Here is a 15000-nt window from a genome sequence, read left to right as displayed (position 1 = left end):
GCTAATCTCAAACAAGCCATTCGTCTCTGCTGTAAGTGCAAATAAAGGCCAACAATAATAGTTTTAGTAATGGACGGACGTAGACCCCAAACCTCTGACAAGCAGGCTAACTTCCCGCGTTTATTAAACGCACCCAACCCGAATCTGGCGATATGGAAGATTTTAGACGCTTTTTAGGGGTGCTTGAGTATCCCTACATTTCATCTCAGCACGACCTAAAAAAGATGAATCATTATTATTATTATCATTATTATTATTATTATTATTATTATTATTTTCTGAAATCATTCTAGCCCAATTACAGTCATGATGTTACACACTCCGGTCCAGTAGCCTACATACACGCACCTCGTTGGTCCGCAAGTAGGCTGTGTTCGGAATAGCGTACTAGCCAGTGGCGGCTGGTGCAAAAATTTTTGGGTGGGGCACAGCAGTGTGGCGGGGGAGTCCCCCTTTCCTTTTTTTTTTCCCGCATGCACGATTTTTTTTAATAAAACACGCACTGGCGTTACAACCATTGTATAATTTCAACTTTCACCCTTAAAATGACCGTGTGGGCCATGGAGAAGTTACCCTGTCAACTACAGACACTGAGGTGGAAGAGTGACCGGTCTATGGACGTCGGTACGGTCCAATACCCAGTGTCAGACAAGGAGGAAGTCTAGTCAACAAGCCTAGTACAGGCCTCACAGCTACACTCAGGTTAATAAAGGTAGCAGATGAATATGTGTACTATGTGTCTGTGTGACATGGCTACATCAATGAGCAGAGATGAATGCTGCAGTCAGTAGTACAGTACTATCTATTTCATAGACACATGATGGATGATGATGGAGAGTGATGGTGGTCAACAACCAGACCATGTCAGAAACACAACCAGACCATGTCTGTAACACAACCAGACCATGTCAGAAACACAACCAGACCATGTCAGAAACACAACCAGACCATGTCAGAAACACAACCAGACCATGTCAGAAACACAACCAGACCATGTCAGAAACACAACCAGACCATGTCAGAAACACAACCAGACCATGTCAGAAACACAACCAGACCATGTCAGAAACACAACCAGACCATGTCTGTAACACAACCAGACCATGTCTGTAACACAACCAGACCATGTCAGAAACACAACCAGACCATGTCAGAAACACAACCAGACCATGTCAGAAACACAACCAGACCATGTCAGAAACACAACCAGACCATGTCAGAAACACAACCAGACCATGTCTGTAACACAACCAGACCATGTCTGTATCACAACCAGACCATGTCTGTATCACAACCAGACCATGTCAGAAACACAACCAGACCATGTCAGAAACACAACCAGACCATGTCAGAAACACAACCAGACCATGTCTGTAACACAACCAGACCATGTCAGAAACACAACCAGACCATGTCTGTAACACAAATAACGGCGTTTTGTGACAGAACTTTCACTTTCATTCATGAAATTCACCCTGTCTGTGTTACTGTTTACACAAGTACAATCACAGTGTGACAGTCAGATGGATAACCAACTCTTACCTTTGATGACAGAACATGAGCCGTGTTTACCCGTACTTCCGCCTTGCCCCGCGCATATTGCTATGAATAGTTCGAAGATAGGTGCTTGCACGTTAGGTGCGAGGCTGCTTGGTTAACCCATTAGCGGGAACATTATTAGTTGCACAGAATAGGCTGATTTAATTGACCATGAACATCAGAGACAGCCCAGTGCGCACCAGACGTCTGTAGACATTACGAATGTTCATTTAAAATACTCCGGAAGCCCGAAAACCGGAAGTCGGAAGTCCTCAGCATAATGCATTGTCTGCAATACAACCGGAGATTCAGGGACGCACATTTGTGCGCCCTGGCCAAGAAATAGAGACAGCCAATTGGAGCGCTGCTACAGCTCACGTGTAAGCGAAAAGTATTCGTCCTGGCATAGACATTGCAATGACCGGCGCCCCGCGTTCTCCCCCTATGTATTTTAACAGTGAGTTTTACACACACACACACACACACACAGATAACATTTTTTATTGTATTGGAGGATTTTTAATGAATGCTGATAGGCGCCGACAGAATATCAGCCGCATTTTGTGAATAAACAATGTTTATTTAAAAAACATTTTTTTACAAATCGCAACTAGGAAGTGAAGGTGGGGGCGGCGCCCCAGCGCCCTCTATCGGCCAGCCGCCACTGGTACTAGCATACTTCTCATACTAGATATGACGTAGATTTTGAGTATGTAGTACGTTCCGAAATATCATATGCGAGATTTGAGTATGCGAGAAATTTAGTAGGCGAGCAGTTATTTCCGGCAAATTTGAAGTCGGTTTGGATGGACACTATCTCGTCTCCTAATCCCCAAAATGCATTTCGCGTCCAGAGTTGCAGAGTTGCGTCCAGGGTTGCCAGATGGGGCGGGTTACCGCCGAATGGGCTACTTGATTTTGAGGTTATAGAAAGTTTAGGCTGTAAATTGTCAATCCCGTCTGGCAACCCTGTGCGCTTTCAGCCTCGTCAAACTGCATCATACAAACTTGTCATACAGCTTTTGTTTACATTGTCCGATAGCCTGGGGACCGAAAGCTTGCAATAAACATCGTTTTATTTACTGACGGACAAGTTGGGTTGTTGTCGTGCTTGCTGCAGCCCACGATATGTTATTGCTCGTATATATTTATTTTAATCATGTTATTTTACCAACTGTTAAGACAACAGTTTAGACAAATTTAGAGCCTCCCCTCCTAAATTTCGTTGTTTGGTACCTGTACTGTAGCAATGACAAATAAAGTCCATTCCATTCCATTCCATAGTAAGCTAGTTACTTGAGATATACTTAAGATATTGGCCCCCCAAATCATTTTGAATGAATGAATGAATGAATGAATGAATGGTCTTTATTGTCATTGATATAGTACAGGTACCATACAACGAAATTTGGGAGGGGGGGCTCCCCTGGTGCTAGGATTTATTTTTTTTACTAAAAACAAGAAGGGAAAAAGAGCTGGTTTACATAAATAAAGGCTATATCCACTATCCACTATACTATACAAATAAAACACTGTGCTGTACTCTATGCTATACTATGAATATCCTAACATTTCCTATCTCTGAACCTTATGTACCCGAGGGTTGTCATATTGCACATAGTATTATTGCACATTCATTTAAAGTGTCGCAGTTTGCAGGTTTGAAATGTTCACAGTTGTGTTTCAGTATTGCACTTGATTACAATCTAGTAGCTGCCATCAAATTGTCTAGATTGTCCAGGGCCTAGAACCTACGTCTTTGCTGTGTTCAGGGCCTGAATGGCCCTGGGGTAGAAGCTGAGCTTCAGTCTATTTGTCCTTGCGGACATGGTCCTGAACCGCCTCCCCGAACAAAGTGTTCGTTCCCAGGGTGGGATGGGTCTCTGGAGATCTTGGAGGCCTTCCTGAGGCAGCGTGTGTTGTACAGCTCTTCCAGAGAGGGGAGGGGGGCGCCGATGATCTTCTGGGCCGATCTCACGACTCTCTGTAGCGCTTTCCTCTCTGCGGCTGGTTAGGTGAGGATGCTCTCCACTGTGCAGCGGTAGAAGGTCACAAGCAGCTCCTGTTTGAGGTGGTATTTCCTGAGGACTCTCAGGAAGTAGAGCCGCTGTTGTGCCTTCTTGATGATGGCTGCTGTGTTGGTCTTCCAGGACAGGTCATCCTGTATGTGCACCCCCAGGAATCGGAGGGTTGAGACTCTCTCCACGCTCCCTCCATCGACGAGCAGGGGCTGGACCTCAGATTTTTTCCTCCTGAAGTCCACGATGATTTCCTGGGTCTTTGACTGGTTCAGCAGCAGGTTGTTAACCTTGCACAGCTTGCCCAGCTGCTCCACCTCATCCCTGTACGCCGCCTCGCCCCCCCCCCGAGATGCAGCCCACCACGGTGGTGTCGTCTGCAAACTTTACGATGGAGTTGCTGGGGTGGACGGGGGTGAAGTCGTAGGTGATGGGGCTTAGCACGCAGCCCTGGGGGGACCCAGTGCTGAGTCTGAGGGCTGTGGAGGTGTGGGAGCCCACCCGCACCCTCTGGGGGCGGTCAGACAGGAAGTCCTTGATCCATGCACAGATGGAGTGTGATAGTCCCAGGTCTAGTAGTTTGGTCACTAGCCTGTCTGGAAGGATGGTGTTGAAGGCAGAGCTGAAGTCCACAAAGAGCAGTCTCGCGTAGCTGTTCCCCCTCTCCAGGTGGGATAGAGTGGAGTGGAGAGTCGTCGCGATGGCGTCCTCTGTGGACCTGTGGGCTCTGTAGGCGAACTGGTATGGATCCAGGTTGGGCGGGAGGCGTGTGACTATGTGGGCCCGGACCAGTTTCTCGAAGCACTTCATGATGATTGGTGTGAGTGCCACCGAGCGGTAGTCGTTTAGGCAGCTCACCGTGCTTTTCTTCGGGACTGGGATGATAGTTGAGGTTTTCAGGCAGGGTGGGATGGTGTCCTGGGACAGGGACTGGTTGAAGATGTTGGTGAAAACCCCGGCCAGCTGGTCGGCGCAGTCCCTCAGCACCCGTCCCAGGACGCCATCCGGCCCTGAGGCTTTTCTGGGGTCCACCGCCTTCAGCACGCGTCTCACTTCATGCTCTGTGAGGGTGAGGCTGCTGAGAGCTGGAGAGAGTGGTGTTTGTGTTGTGGTTACCTCCGTTCGCCCCTCGTCGAACCGGGCGTAGAAGGAGTTCAGCTTTTCCGCCAGCAGGGGGTCGTCCTCCGCGGCTGTGAGCCTGTTGGCTCTGAAGTTTGTCATGTGCTGAACCCCCTGCCACACCCGCCTGGAGTCGTTGCTCAGGAAGCATTCCTCAATCTTCTCTCTGTGGTCTGCCTTGGCCTCCCGGATGCCACGGTTTAGGTTAGCCCTGGTGGTGCTGTACAGCAGTGTGTCCTTCGCTGAGTAGGCGTTGTCCCTCTCCTTGAGCAGTTTTCGGACCTTCTCAGTCATCCATGGCTTCGTGTTGGGGTAGACCCGGACACGTTTGTCCACGGTGGCTGAGTTGGTGCAGTTCACTATGTGGTTCAGAACCGACGACGTGAACTGTTCCAGGTCCTCATGCTCATATTCCTGCCATGAGGTGTCATTCAGGCAGATCTGCAGTGGAGCGGACCCTGCTGGCCAGGTTCTGACAGTCTTAGTGGTGATGGGACCACTTTTCCTCATGGGAGTGTAGGCTGGGATCAGGAGGATGGACACGTGGTCAGACATGCCTAGATGAGCTAGCGGTCTAGCCTTGTAAGCAAGCTTGATGTTGGTGTATACCTTGTCCAGTGTTTTTTCTCCTCTTGTTGCACATTTAACATGCTGATAGAACTTTGGTAGTACTACCTTCAGGTCAGCATGATTGAAATCCCCCGCGATGATGTGCACTGCCTGAGGATCCGCGCTCTGTCCACCACTGATGACGTCATGTAGCCGCGCCAATGCTAAGCTAGCATCCGCGCTTGGTGCAATGTAAACAGCTGTTATGTACACCGCGTTGAATTCCCTCGGGAGGTATGTGGGTCGGCATTTAACAGTCAAGTATTCCAGGTCTGGGGAGCAGTGGCTACTTACAGTTTTCGTGTTTAAGCACCAGCTGTCCTTCGTAGATATAATGAGGCCGCCCCCGCGCGTCTTCTCACTAAGCAAAGTCCAGTCCGCTCGGTGTAAAGTGCGGCCTTCTAGCACGACCGCAGAGTCGATGATGGAACCGTTGAGCCAGGTTTCTGTGAGAATAATACAACGTGTTGTAATTATGTTACGATATTTCTGTCGAGTGTGTGAAGGTAAACGTAGGGTGCGTTCGTAAAATCGCTCTGAGAGCGCCGGAGCGCACACTGGGTGCAACGTCATAAAGCGACCAGGTAATTTGATTGGACAAGAGGCATTCCATGAGTGCTGATCATATTTCCAGGGCGAATTTACGAACGCAGCTAGCGAAAAGAAGACGCAAAAAATCGTCAGATCAGATATATAAACGGGTTATTTTGGTAAACTGGACACATTTTGGGAATATATGTGTTTACTTTCTCGCCTGAAAACATATTAAAACTTCATAAAATGACATGTTAACACATATTTTAGCTAATGGAGGTTTAAAATGGAGGTCTAAATTCGCCGCTCCCGGCGAAATGCATTCTGGGAGGCAGTATGCATAATAGTCGGCTGGTTTTCGGATACTAAGCCGTGAAATTTGTGAATTTAGTAGGCAGTATGCAGTATATACTCATTGAGTATGCTAGTATGCAGTATATACTCATTGAGTATGCTAGTATGCAGTATATACTCATTGAGTATGCTAGTATGCAGTATATACTCATTGAGTATGCTAGTATGCAGTATGCTAGTACGCCATTCCGAACACAGCCATTGCATTCATCAGAGCAATTGCGCGTCATCTCCCTGTCATCAGAATGATCACGCCCCTTTTTGGGTGATAGAAGCGGAGAAGTTTGACTGGTGGTCAATGGGAATTTCTGGTCTTCGCTACTTTAATCCAATAAAATAAGAAAACTGTAGTGCTTTTTAGATATTAGGAGCCCAAATCCGATGACCAGTTAGGCAAACTATTATATAGTGTCGTTGCCGATCAATGATCGACGTCGAAAATGTATGAAATAGGGGTTGATTCACCAGATCAGTCATACGTCATCTCCCTGTCATCAGGGATTTGTAGTTCTTCATTTGATCTAGCCTACTAAGGTACTACTTAGTACCTACTAACCCTTCACCCATAACGGCTATCGACTAGTGCTACTGTGCATGATATTTCTATTGTAATCATGGGAGATAAATGTTCAAAGAAGAAACGAAAGCAAACGCTGTTGGGGGGACTGGAGGTGAAGACGTTAGGACCACGGCAAATCAAATGAAGAACTACAAATCCCAGATGACAGGGAGATGACGTATGACTGCTCTGATTAATCAACCCCTATTCATAGCTTTCATGTGACGTCACAGCATAGTGGAAACGCCCACCTGACGGGCAAAAGGCACTTTTTGCGGGCAAAACCCACGGGCAAAACCCACTTTTTGCGGGTTAATAACTTTGATTTCCCGTGGGTTAGGAAAATAATTCAAACGTGTCCGGAAAGAGGAGAAGCCAGGGAATCCAAAAGTTTTTGAATGGAGTCGATCCTCGACTCCTATCACCGTGGACACAGCAAGGAGCGAATTCCCGGATAGAAATATTCCCTCGCCCCGCTAACAGCGGGAGTTGGGAGTTTCGTCCAGCAGCGGTAGAACTCCTGGTTGATCGAGTTTCATATTAAAAGTATATCTTCTCGGGGTGTCAGCGAGGTGGTTAAGGGCTCAAAATGACCGTATACTGATGGTGAATTTAGCAATAATAGTCTTGTTTTTGTACCACCTCCATAACCGGTGTTATTCACGGACAAAGCCGGTCAAGGAAGCACCTTTTGCGGGTTAATAACTTTGATTCTCCGGGGGTTAGGAAAATAATTCCAACGTGTCCGGATAGAGGAGAAGCCAGGGAATTCAAAACCATTTGAATGGTGTCAATCCTACTCTCCTATCACCGTCGTGTATCTTGATAGTTCTTCATGGGTGAGGTGGTCTAAATAGTAGGCAGCCGGTAAATTGCGTCCACTCGCCATTTTGAGCGATGTTGCTATGATACTTTTTGCCCGTCAGGTTGGTGGTTGCTAGGGAAGAAACCACGTGACTGAAAGCTATGAATTTCATTAATTTTCTCTATATAACGACGTCGATCATTGATCGGCAACGACACTATATACTAGTTTGCCTAACTGGCCATCGGATTTGGGCTCCTAATATCCAAAAAGCACTACGGTTTTCTTATTTTATCGGATTAAAGGAGCAAAGACCAGAAATTCCCATTGACCGCCAGTCAAACTTCTACTCTTCTATCACTCAAAAAGGGGCGTGGACATTACGGGAGGGGAAAGTACCCGGATGCGTTGCTCTGATGAATAGTCTCGCGCTTCGCCCGGAGAATAATTGTTTAGCGCGCGAGTGTGTGTGTGTGTGTGTGTGAGAGAGAGAGAGAGAGAGAGAGAGAGAGAGAGAGAGAGAGAGAGAGAGAAGAGAGAGAGAGAGGAGAGAGAGAGAGAGAGAGAGAGAGAGAGAGAGAGAGAGAGAGAGAGAGAGAGAGAGAGAGAGAGAGAGAGAGAGAGAGAGAGAGAGAGAGAGAGAGAGAGAGAGAGAGAGAGAGAGAGAGAGAGAGAGAGAGATGAAGTAAGAAGTCAGCAGATGAAAGTAAGCAAAGTAAGTAACCGTAGCAAATATAATTTCTGAATTTCTGACAGAAAACATTGGTTCAAATTGTTCGTTATTATTGTGACTTAACTAGAAAGTGTCTGATTGTAGTTCCATGGTGACTAGAAAGTGTCTAGTTCCATTGTGTGAATAGTGTTAACGAACTAGCAAGCTAGCTAGCTAGCTCAGAGGTGATTAGTAATAATAGATGGTAGTAGTAATAATACAATATGTCTTATTCTGTTAGAATTGGGCTTTATGGTAATAAAATACAATACAAAAGTGTATTGAAGCATTGGAACAAACCATCACTCATTGGAAATGTCTGTTTTTTTTTTTTCCATAGATGGACATAAGATTGTTTTTCAGGTGAGAGAGTCAAGTCAAAATGACATTATCTGACTGCATTGCCCACAGCAACCCAATATACAATTAGAATGATGTTATAAATTGATATGGATCAATTTATACCTCTTATTAGATTATACATATTCTGGTTGTTATGTTTGCCTTTCGGTGGACAGCAAAAGAAAGAGAGAGGAGGATAGAGAGGGAGAGGAGGAGGAGAGAGAGCAGGATGGAGTCAGCACACCAAAGAGAGAGAGAGAGAGAGAGAGCAAGAACCAGGTGAGAAAGTGGACAGGTAGTCAAGACCACAAGTAGCCTTGAGAACCTATGGTTCTGGTGCAGCACCCTCAGCACCCCCCTTCATTACTTGTAATAGGATGTAATAAACGTTTGACACACATGGCAATAAAAAAACATGAATCTTGAATTAGCAAAACTTTTTTGCTATTTAAACATGTCAGCATGTCATCACTGACAGATGACAGGTAGATAATGAAAGGTAGTAAAAAAAACAGAAAAATTATGTGTTTGTGTGTGATTGTCAGTGAGAGATTGTCAGGGAGAGAGGAGGATGGAGATGACACAGAGAGAGAGAGAGAGAGAGAGAGAGAGAGAGAGAGAGAAGAGAGAGAGAGAGAGAGAGAGAGAGAGAGAGAGAGAGAGAGAGAGAGAGAGAGAGAGAGAGAGAGAGAGAGAGAGAGTGAGAGAGCAAGAGCAGGAAGAACCAGGTGAGAAAGTGGACAGATAGTGAAGTCAAGATTGTTATAGTGTCAAAACAGTAAAACAATTAATAAAAAATAAGTGATGGCTTTGTGGCTCAACAATAAAGTCTATAAATTATCATATTTGTTCTAGTCACATAATTGATATTATGATATTACAGAGATAACTTGTTCTGTTACTAATCTGTTACACTAATTGTGTGGGGGGGAGAAATTAACATTTCACAACAGGGGGGGGGGGGGGGGGGCGGCGAGCGGGGTGAGGAGAAATTAACATTTCACAACCGGGGGGGGGGGGGGGTGGAGGTGGACGATCCATGCCCCACCCTCCCAAGGCAGCAAACCTAGGGAAACACTGCATACTGTACATAGCTACCTTAACTGTACATAGCTACCATAACTGTACATATCTACCTTAACTGTACATAGCTACCATAACTGTACATAGCTACCTTAACTGTACATTGCTACCTTAACTGTACATATCTACCTTAACTGTACATAGCTACCTTAACTGTACATATCTACCTTAACTGTACATATCTACCTTAACTGTACATAGCTACCTTAACTGTACATATCTACCGTAACTGTACATATCTACCTTAACTGTACATATCTACCATAACTGTACATAGCTACCTTAACTGTACATAGCTGCCTTAACTGTACATATCTACCTTAACTGTACATAGCTGCCTTAACTGTACATATCTACCTTAACTGTACATATCTACCTTAACTGTACATAGCTACCTTAACTGTACATATCTACCTTAACTGTACATATCTGCCTTAACTGTACATAGCTACCATAAATGTACATAGCTACCTTAACTGTACATATCTACCTTAACTGTACATATCTACCTTAACTGTACATAGCTACCTTAACTGTACATATCTACCTTAACTGTACATATCTACCTTAACTGTACATATCTACCTTAACTATACATAGCTACCATAACTGTACATATCTACCTTAACTGTACATATCTACCTTAACTGCACATAGCTACCTTAACTGTACATTTCCGCGTGCACGCGCATAAAACGCGCACTGGCGCTCAAAACAAAGACGTAGTTTCACCAAAAAACTATAGGGTGGCAACAATTATAATTTCTTGAATAGCGGTTAAGTCATTAAAGCCGAGCAGGTGATTTTATATAGGTGATCAAATACCAATATATCCTACAGCTGCAGCGGAACATGCGGAACGCGCATTACACACACACACACACACACACACACACACACACACACACACACACAGAAAGATCAATACGAAGTAGGCCTACATGAGAGTACACGCACAAAAACAGCTAACGTTACTCATTAACTGTTTACACAAGTAAAATCACAGTGTGACAGTCAGATGGAGCATTCGGTAAACAACAACAGCAAGGTAATGCTATCAGTTGAGTTAAAGAAAACCAACCCCGCGCATATTGCTATGAATAGTTCGAAGCTAGGTGCTTGCACGTTAGGTGCGAGAAATGCTCGGTTAACCCATTAGCGGGAACATTATTTGTTTCACAAAATAGGCTGATTTAATTGACCATGAACATCAGAGACATACATTACGAATGTTCATTTAAAATACTCTATACTGAGCACTGCAGGCACGTGCCGTGAGCTTTTAGATTGGGTAAGCATAAGATATAGACAGTTTCAAGGAAATGCAATTTGATGCCCTAGAACCCGCTAATAAACTGTAGTGTCACTTTGTGATCAGATTACCAAAAACAAAAAAAAACAGTTGCCAGTTTCGACTATATCAGGGGTGCTCATTGTTCAATCTTTTTTGAACTAAGATCTTTTCAAGTAGCCAGCCTGCTGAAATCTACAAGTCCAGTTTCAACATCGCAAACGCACACATGCACAACACAGACACACACCGTTTCCATCCTCCATAGTAAACTCACAACACACTTTCTTTTCACACTTTGTCACATAGGCACTTGACATCACATCACAAACCCTCCCTCTCTATCTCTCTCAAACACTTTTGGTCCAGAAGGCACGGACAGCGACATTAGGCCTATCTCAGCGATTGATTAAGCAGCTCTCTGATTGATTGATTAAGCAGAGGAAGTCTTAAATAAGAAACCATAACCAGCAGCACAGCAGTACTCAAACCATATAAACAAGCACAGATCGCCACCAGCCTCGCCAATCATATAAATCATATAAAACCGCTCATACCAGCTTGCTGGCGACTCTCCCTTTCTGGGTGTGAAGATCGGTGAGCGGTGGCTTCGGCTGGCTTTTTCCAGTCCAGTCCAGTCTACGAAATCCCTTTAGGTCGCTGACAGTAATGTCCAATATTCACAAAATCAAGCAAGTTATCCTTATTGATTATTATTATTAGATCGTTTGAGCTAGGTAGCATAAGCTATTCTGCCGGGCGAGAGAAAGTAGTGTGAAACTTAAGTGAACTTGAAAGTGATGAGAGCCAATCAGTAGCTCTTATCGGAATGAAAGAACTACTGATTGGCTGTAAGCATGCTTACCCTGGCCACATTAAACAGCGTGCTGAAGCATCGAAAAAAATTAAAAAGAAATGTTCACGCATTCGAATGTACACGTGGGAAAGCAGAGAGAGAAGTGCTTATAATGCAACGCAATGCAAGCACGCAGAATAGCGAGTGCTTACTCATGCAGGTGGCGTCAAAATGAATGACTCCTGCTGCCCTGGGACCTAAAATACGACTCTTTTAATGTAAACAAACAAACGGTTACATGCACTTTTATTTTAATATTTTCACTGTCCTTTTTATTTTTTCGTTGGGTAAGCACTGCTTACTCTGCTTATATGGACGACACGTCCTTGGAGCACTGGTATAAGAACATGAACCAGAGAACAGCAGTAAATGCAATAACCCACAGTCGTCGCTGATGATGTTGTATTTTCGATTAGGATACGTTTACGGGATTAAAGGCACCGGCGACGGGAGAAGAGAGAAATCCAAATGTCCCGCTAAATTCGGACCAATCACGAAACTGTTTTGAAAAGCGCGTCGCCTCGCGCCGCGCGCCTGTTGAGAGCCTGTTGAGAGTCTCGATTACAGTGCGAACACAAACGACGAGGTTAATTGCAACATTGTAACATATTGTAAATAACTACCCCTAAATCGTAACGAAATGTTGGTCTGGAAGCAGCCTAAATCTAGCTTCAATCTGCTTTTTTTCTGTTCTCCGTCATAATAACTCGCTGCCTTTCTGCGCAGACTGAATCAAAGTGGACTGTCTGAATCAATTAGTGGCGGAGGAAATTTCATTGGTGGCGGCCCGCCACCAATAAATGCATATAGAGGAAACACTGACCTTAACTGTACATAGCTGCCTTAACTGTACATATCTACCTTAACTGTACATAGCTGCCTTAACTGTACATATCTACCTTAACTGTACATAGCTGCCTTAACTGTACATATCTACCTTAACTGTACATAGCTACCTTAACTGTACATAGCTGCCTTAACTGTACATATCTACCTTAACTGTACATATCTACCATAACTGTACATAGCTACCATAACTGTACATATCTACCTTAACTGCACATAGCTACCATAACTGTACATATCTACCTTAACTGCACATAGCTACCATAACTGTTCATATCTACCATAACTGTACATATCTACCTTAACTGTACATAGCTGCCTTAACTGTACATATCTACCATAACTGTACATATCTACCTTAACTGTACATAGCTACCTTAACTGTACATAGCTACCATAACTGTACATATCTACCTTAACTGTACATAGCTGCCTTAACTGTACATATCTACCATAACTGTACATATCTACCTTAACTGTACATATCTACCGTAACTGTACATATCTACCTTAACTGTACATAGCTACCTTAACTGTACATATCTACCTTAACTGTACATAGCTACCATAACTGTACATATTTACCTTAACTGTACATATCTACATTAACTGTACATAGCTGCCTTAACTGTACATATCTACCTTAACTGTACATATCTACCTTAACTGTACACAGCTCATAACTGTACCTCTAACTACTGTACTTGCCATACTGTAGCTATCACTATCACTGTCATGTTTTATATCATTATTGGCACTTCTGGTTAGATGCTAAACTGCATTTCGTTGTCTGGTACTTGTACTCTGCAATGACAATAAAGTTTAATTTAATCGAATCTAATCTCTCCTTGTCTTCCCCTCACTCTCCTTCCTCTCCCCTCCCTTCTTCCTCCCATCTCTCTTTTCTCCCCTCCCCTCCTCCCCCTCCCTCTCTCTTTCTGTCTCTCTTGCCCCTCCCTCTCTCCTTCCTCTCTCCCTCCCCCTCTCCCCTCCCTCCCTCCCCCTCCCCCTCCCACCCCCTCCTCCCTCCCTCTCTCCCCCTCCCACCCCCTCCTCCTCCCTCCCTCTCTCCCCCCCTCCCTCTCCCCTCTCTTCCACCCCCCTCCTCCCTCCCCCTCTCTCCCTCCTTCCCACCTCTCCCCCTCCTTCCTCCCCTCTCTCCCACCCCCCTCCTCCCCCCCCTCTCTCTCCCTCCTTCCCACCTCTCCCCCTCCTTCCTCCCCTCTCTCCCACCCCCCTCCTCCCCCCCTCTCTCTCCCTCATTCCCACCTCTCTCCCTCCTCTCCCCCCTCCTCCCTCCCCCCTGTAGGTTTGTGAAGTCAGAGCGGGGTAGTTTGAACCCGGTCCATTGGACGGTGACAGATGTGGTGGGGTACTTCACAGCGGCCGGCTTCCCAGAGCAGGCCCTGGCCTTCAGGACCCAGGTACCCCCCCCCCACCCACCCCCTCACCCATCCACCCACCCACCCATCCCACCACCCACCCACATCCTAAGGATCATCATAATAATCATAGTGACTTAAATTTAAGATTAAGCACATCAACGATATGCCCCCATAGACCATTGTTAGACTACACCCCCCCCCCCCCCTACCTTGACAAACCCTTTCTCCCCCCCTGTTGACGAAAAATGTCTTCGCCAATTCATCTTAGGGCATCTCAAATGGCCGACAGCGGCCCTGAACAAAATAACAAAGATGTGTACTGTAGTCTCGGACGGTATTCTCTCTCTCTCTCTCTCTCTCTCTCTCTCTCTCTCTCTCTCTCTCTCTCTCTCTCTCTCTCTCTCTCTCTCTCTCTCTCTCCCTCCGTCTCTCTCCCTTTCTCTCTCTCTTTCTCTCTCTCTCTCTCTCTCTCTCCCTCCGTCTCTCTCCCTTTCTTTCTCTCTCTCTCTCTCTCTCCCTCCGTCTCTCTCCCTTTCTCTCTCTCCCTCTCTCTCTCTATCTCTGTTTCTCTCTCCCTTTCTCTCTCACTCTCTCAATTCAACCAAATTCAAAGGCTTGATTGACATCAAAAACAAATGTGTACATCACCAATCTCTCTTCCTCCCTCCCTCCCCCCCCTCCCTCCCTCCCTCCCCCCCTCCCTCCCTCCCCCCCTCCCTCCCTCCCTCCCTCCCCCCCCTCCCTCCCCAACAGGAGATCGACGGGAAGTCCCTCCTCCTGATGCAGCGTAATGACGTGTTGACTGGCCTGTCAATCAGGCTTGGCCCCGCCCTCAAGATCTACGAGCGCCACATCAAGGTCCTGCAGAGAACCCACTTTGACCACGACGACTGCTGACTCAAACACACACACACACACACACACACACACACACACACACAATGACAG

At 45.6% G+C, this 15000-nt stretch overlaps 1 protein-coding gene across 1 annotated transcript in view; it reads left to right on the top strand.

The window, feature by feature from the left end:
* LOC308150097 (transitional endoplasmic reticulum ATPase-like) overlaps positions 1–15000 on the top strand; it is a gene marked incomplete at both ends in the record, with an annotated part of 39544 nt that overhangs the window by 1349 nt on the left and 23195 nt on the right. Inside the window, 2 exons of the mRNA XM_080522963.1 lie at positions 13977–14091; positions 14806–14910. Coding sequence (XP_080379089.1) covers positions 13977–14091; positions 14806–14910 — 220 coding nt within the window. The remainder of the gene's footprint in view (positions 1–13976; positions 14092–14805; positions 14911–15000) is intronic.

Source organism: Nansenia antarctica (assembly GCF_963989245.1).
Source record: "Nansenia antarctica genome assembly, chromosome: 2".
NCBI classification, from domain to species: domain Eukaryota; kingdom Metazoa; phylum Chordata; class Actinopteri; order Argentiniformes; family Microstomatidae; genus Nansenia; species Nansenia antarctica.
Note: the sequence above shows the minus strand (reverse complement) of the source record. Positions and strands in the feature narration are given on the sequence as shown.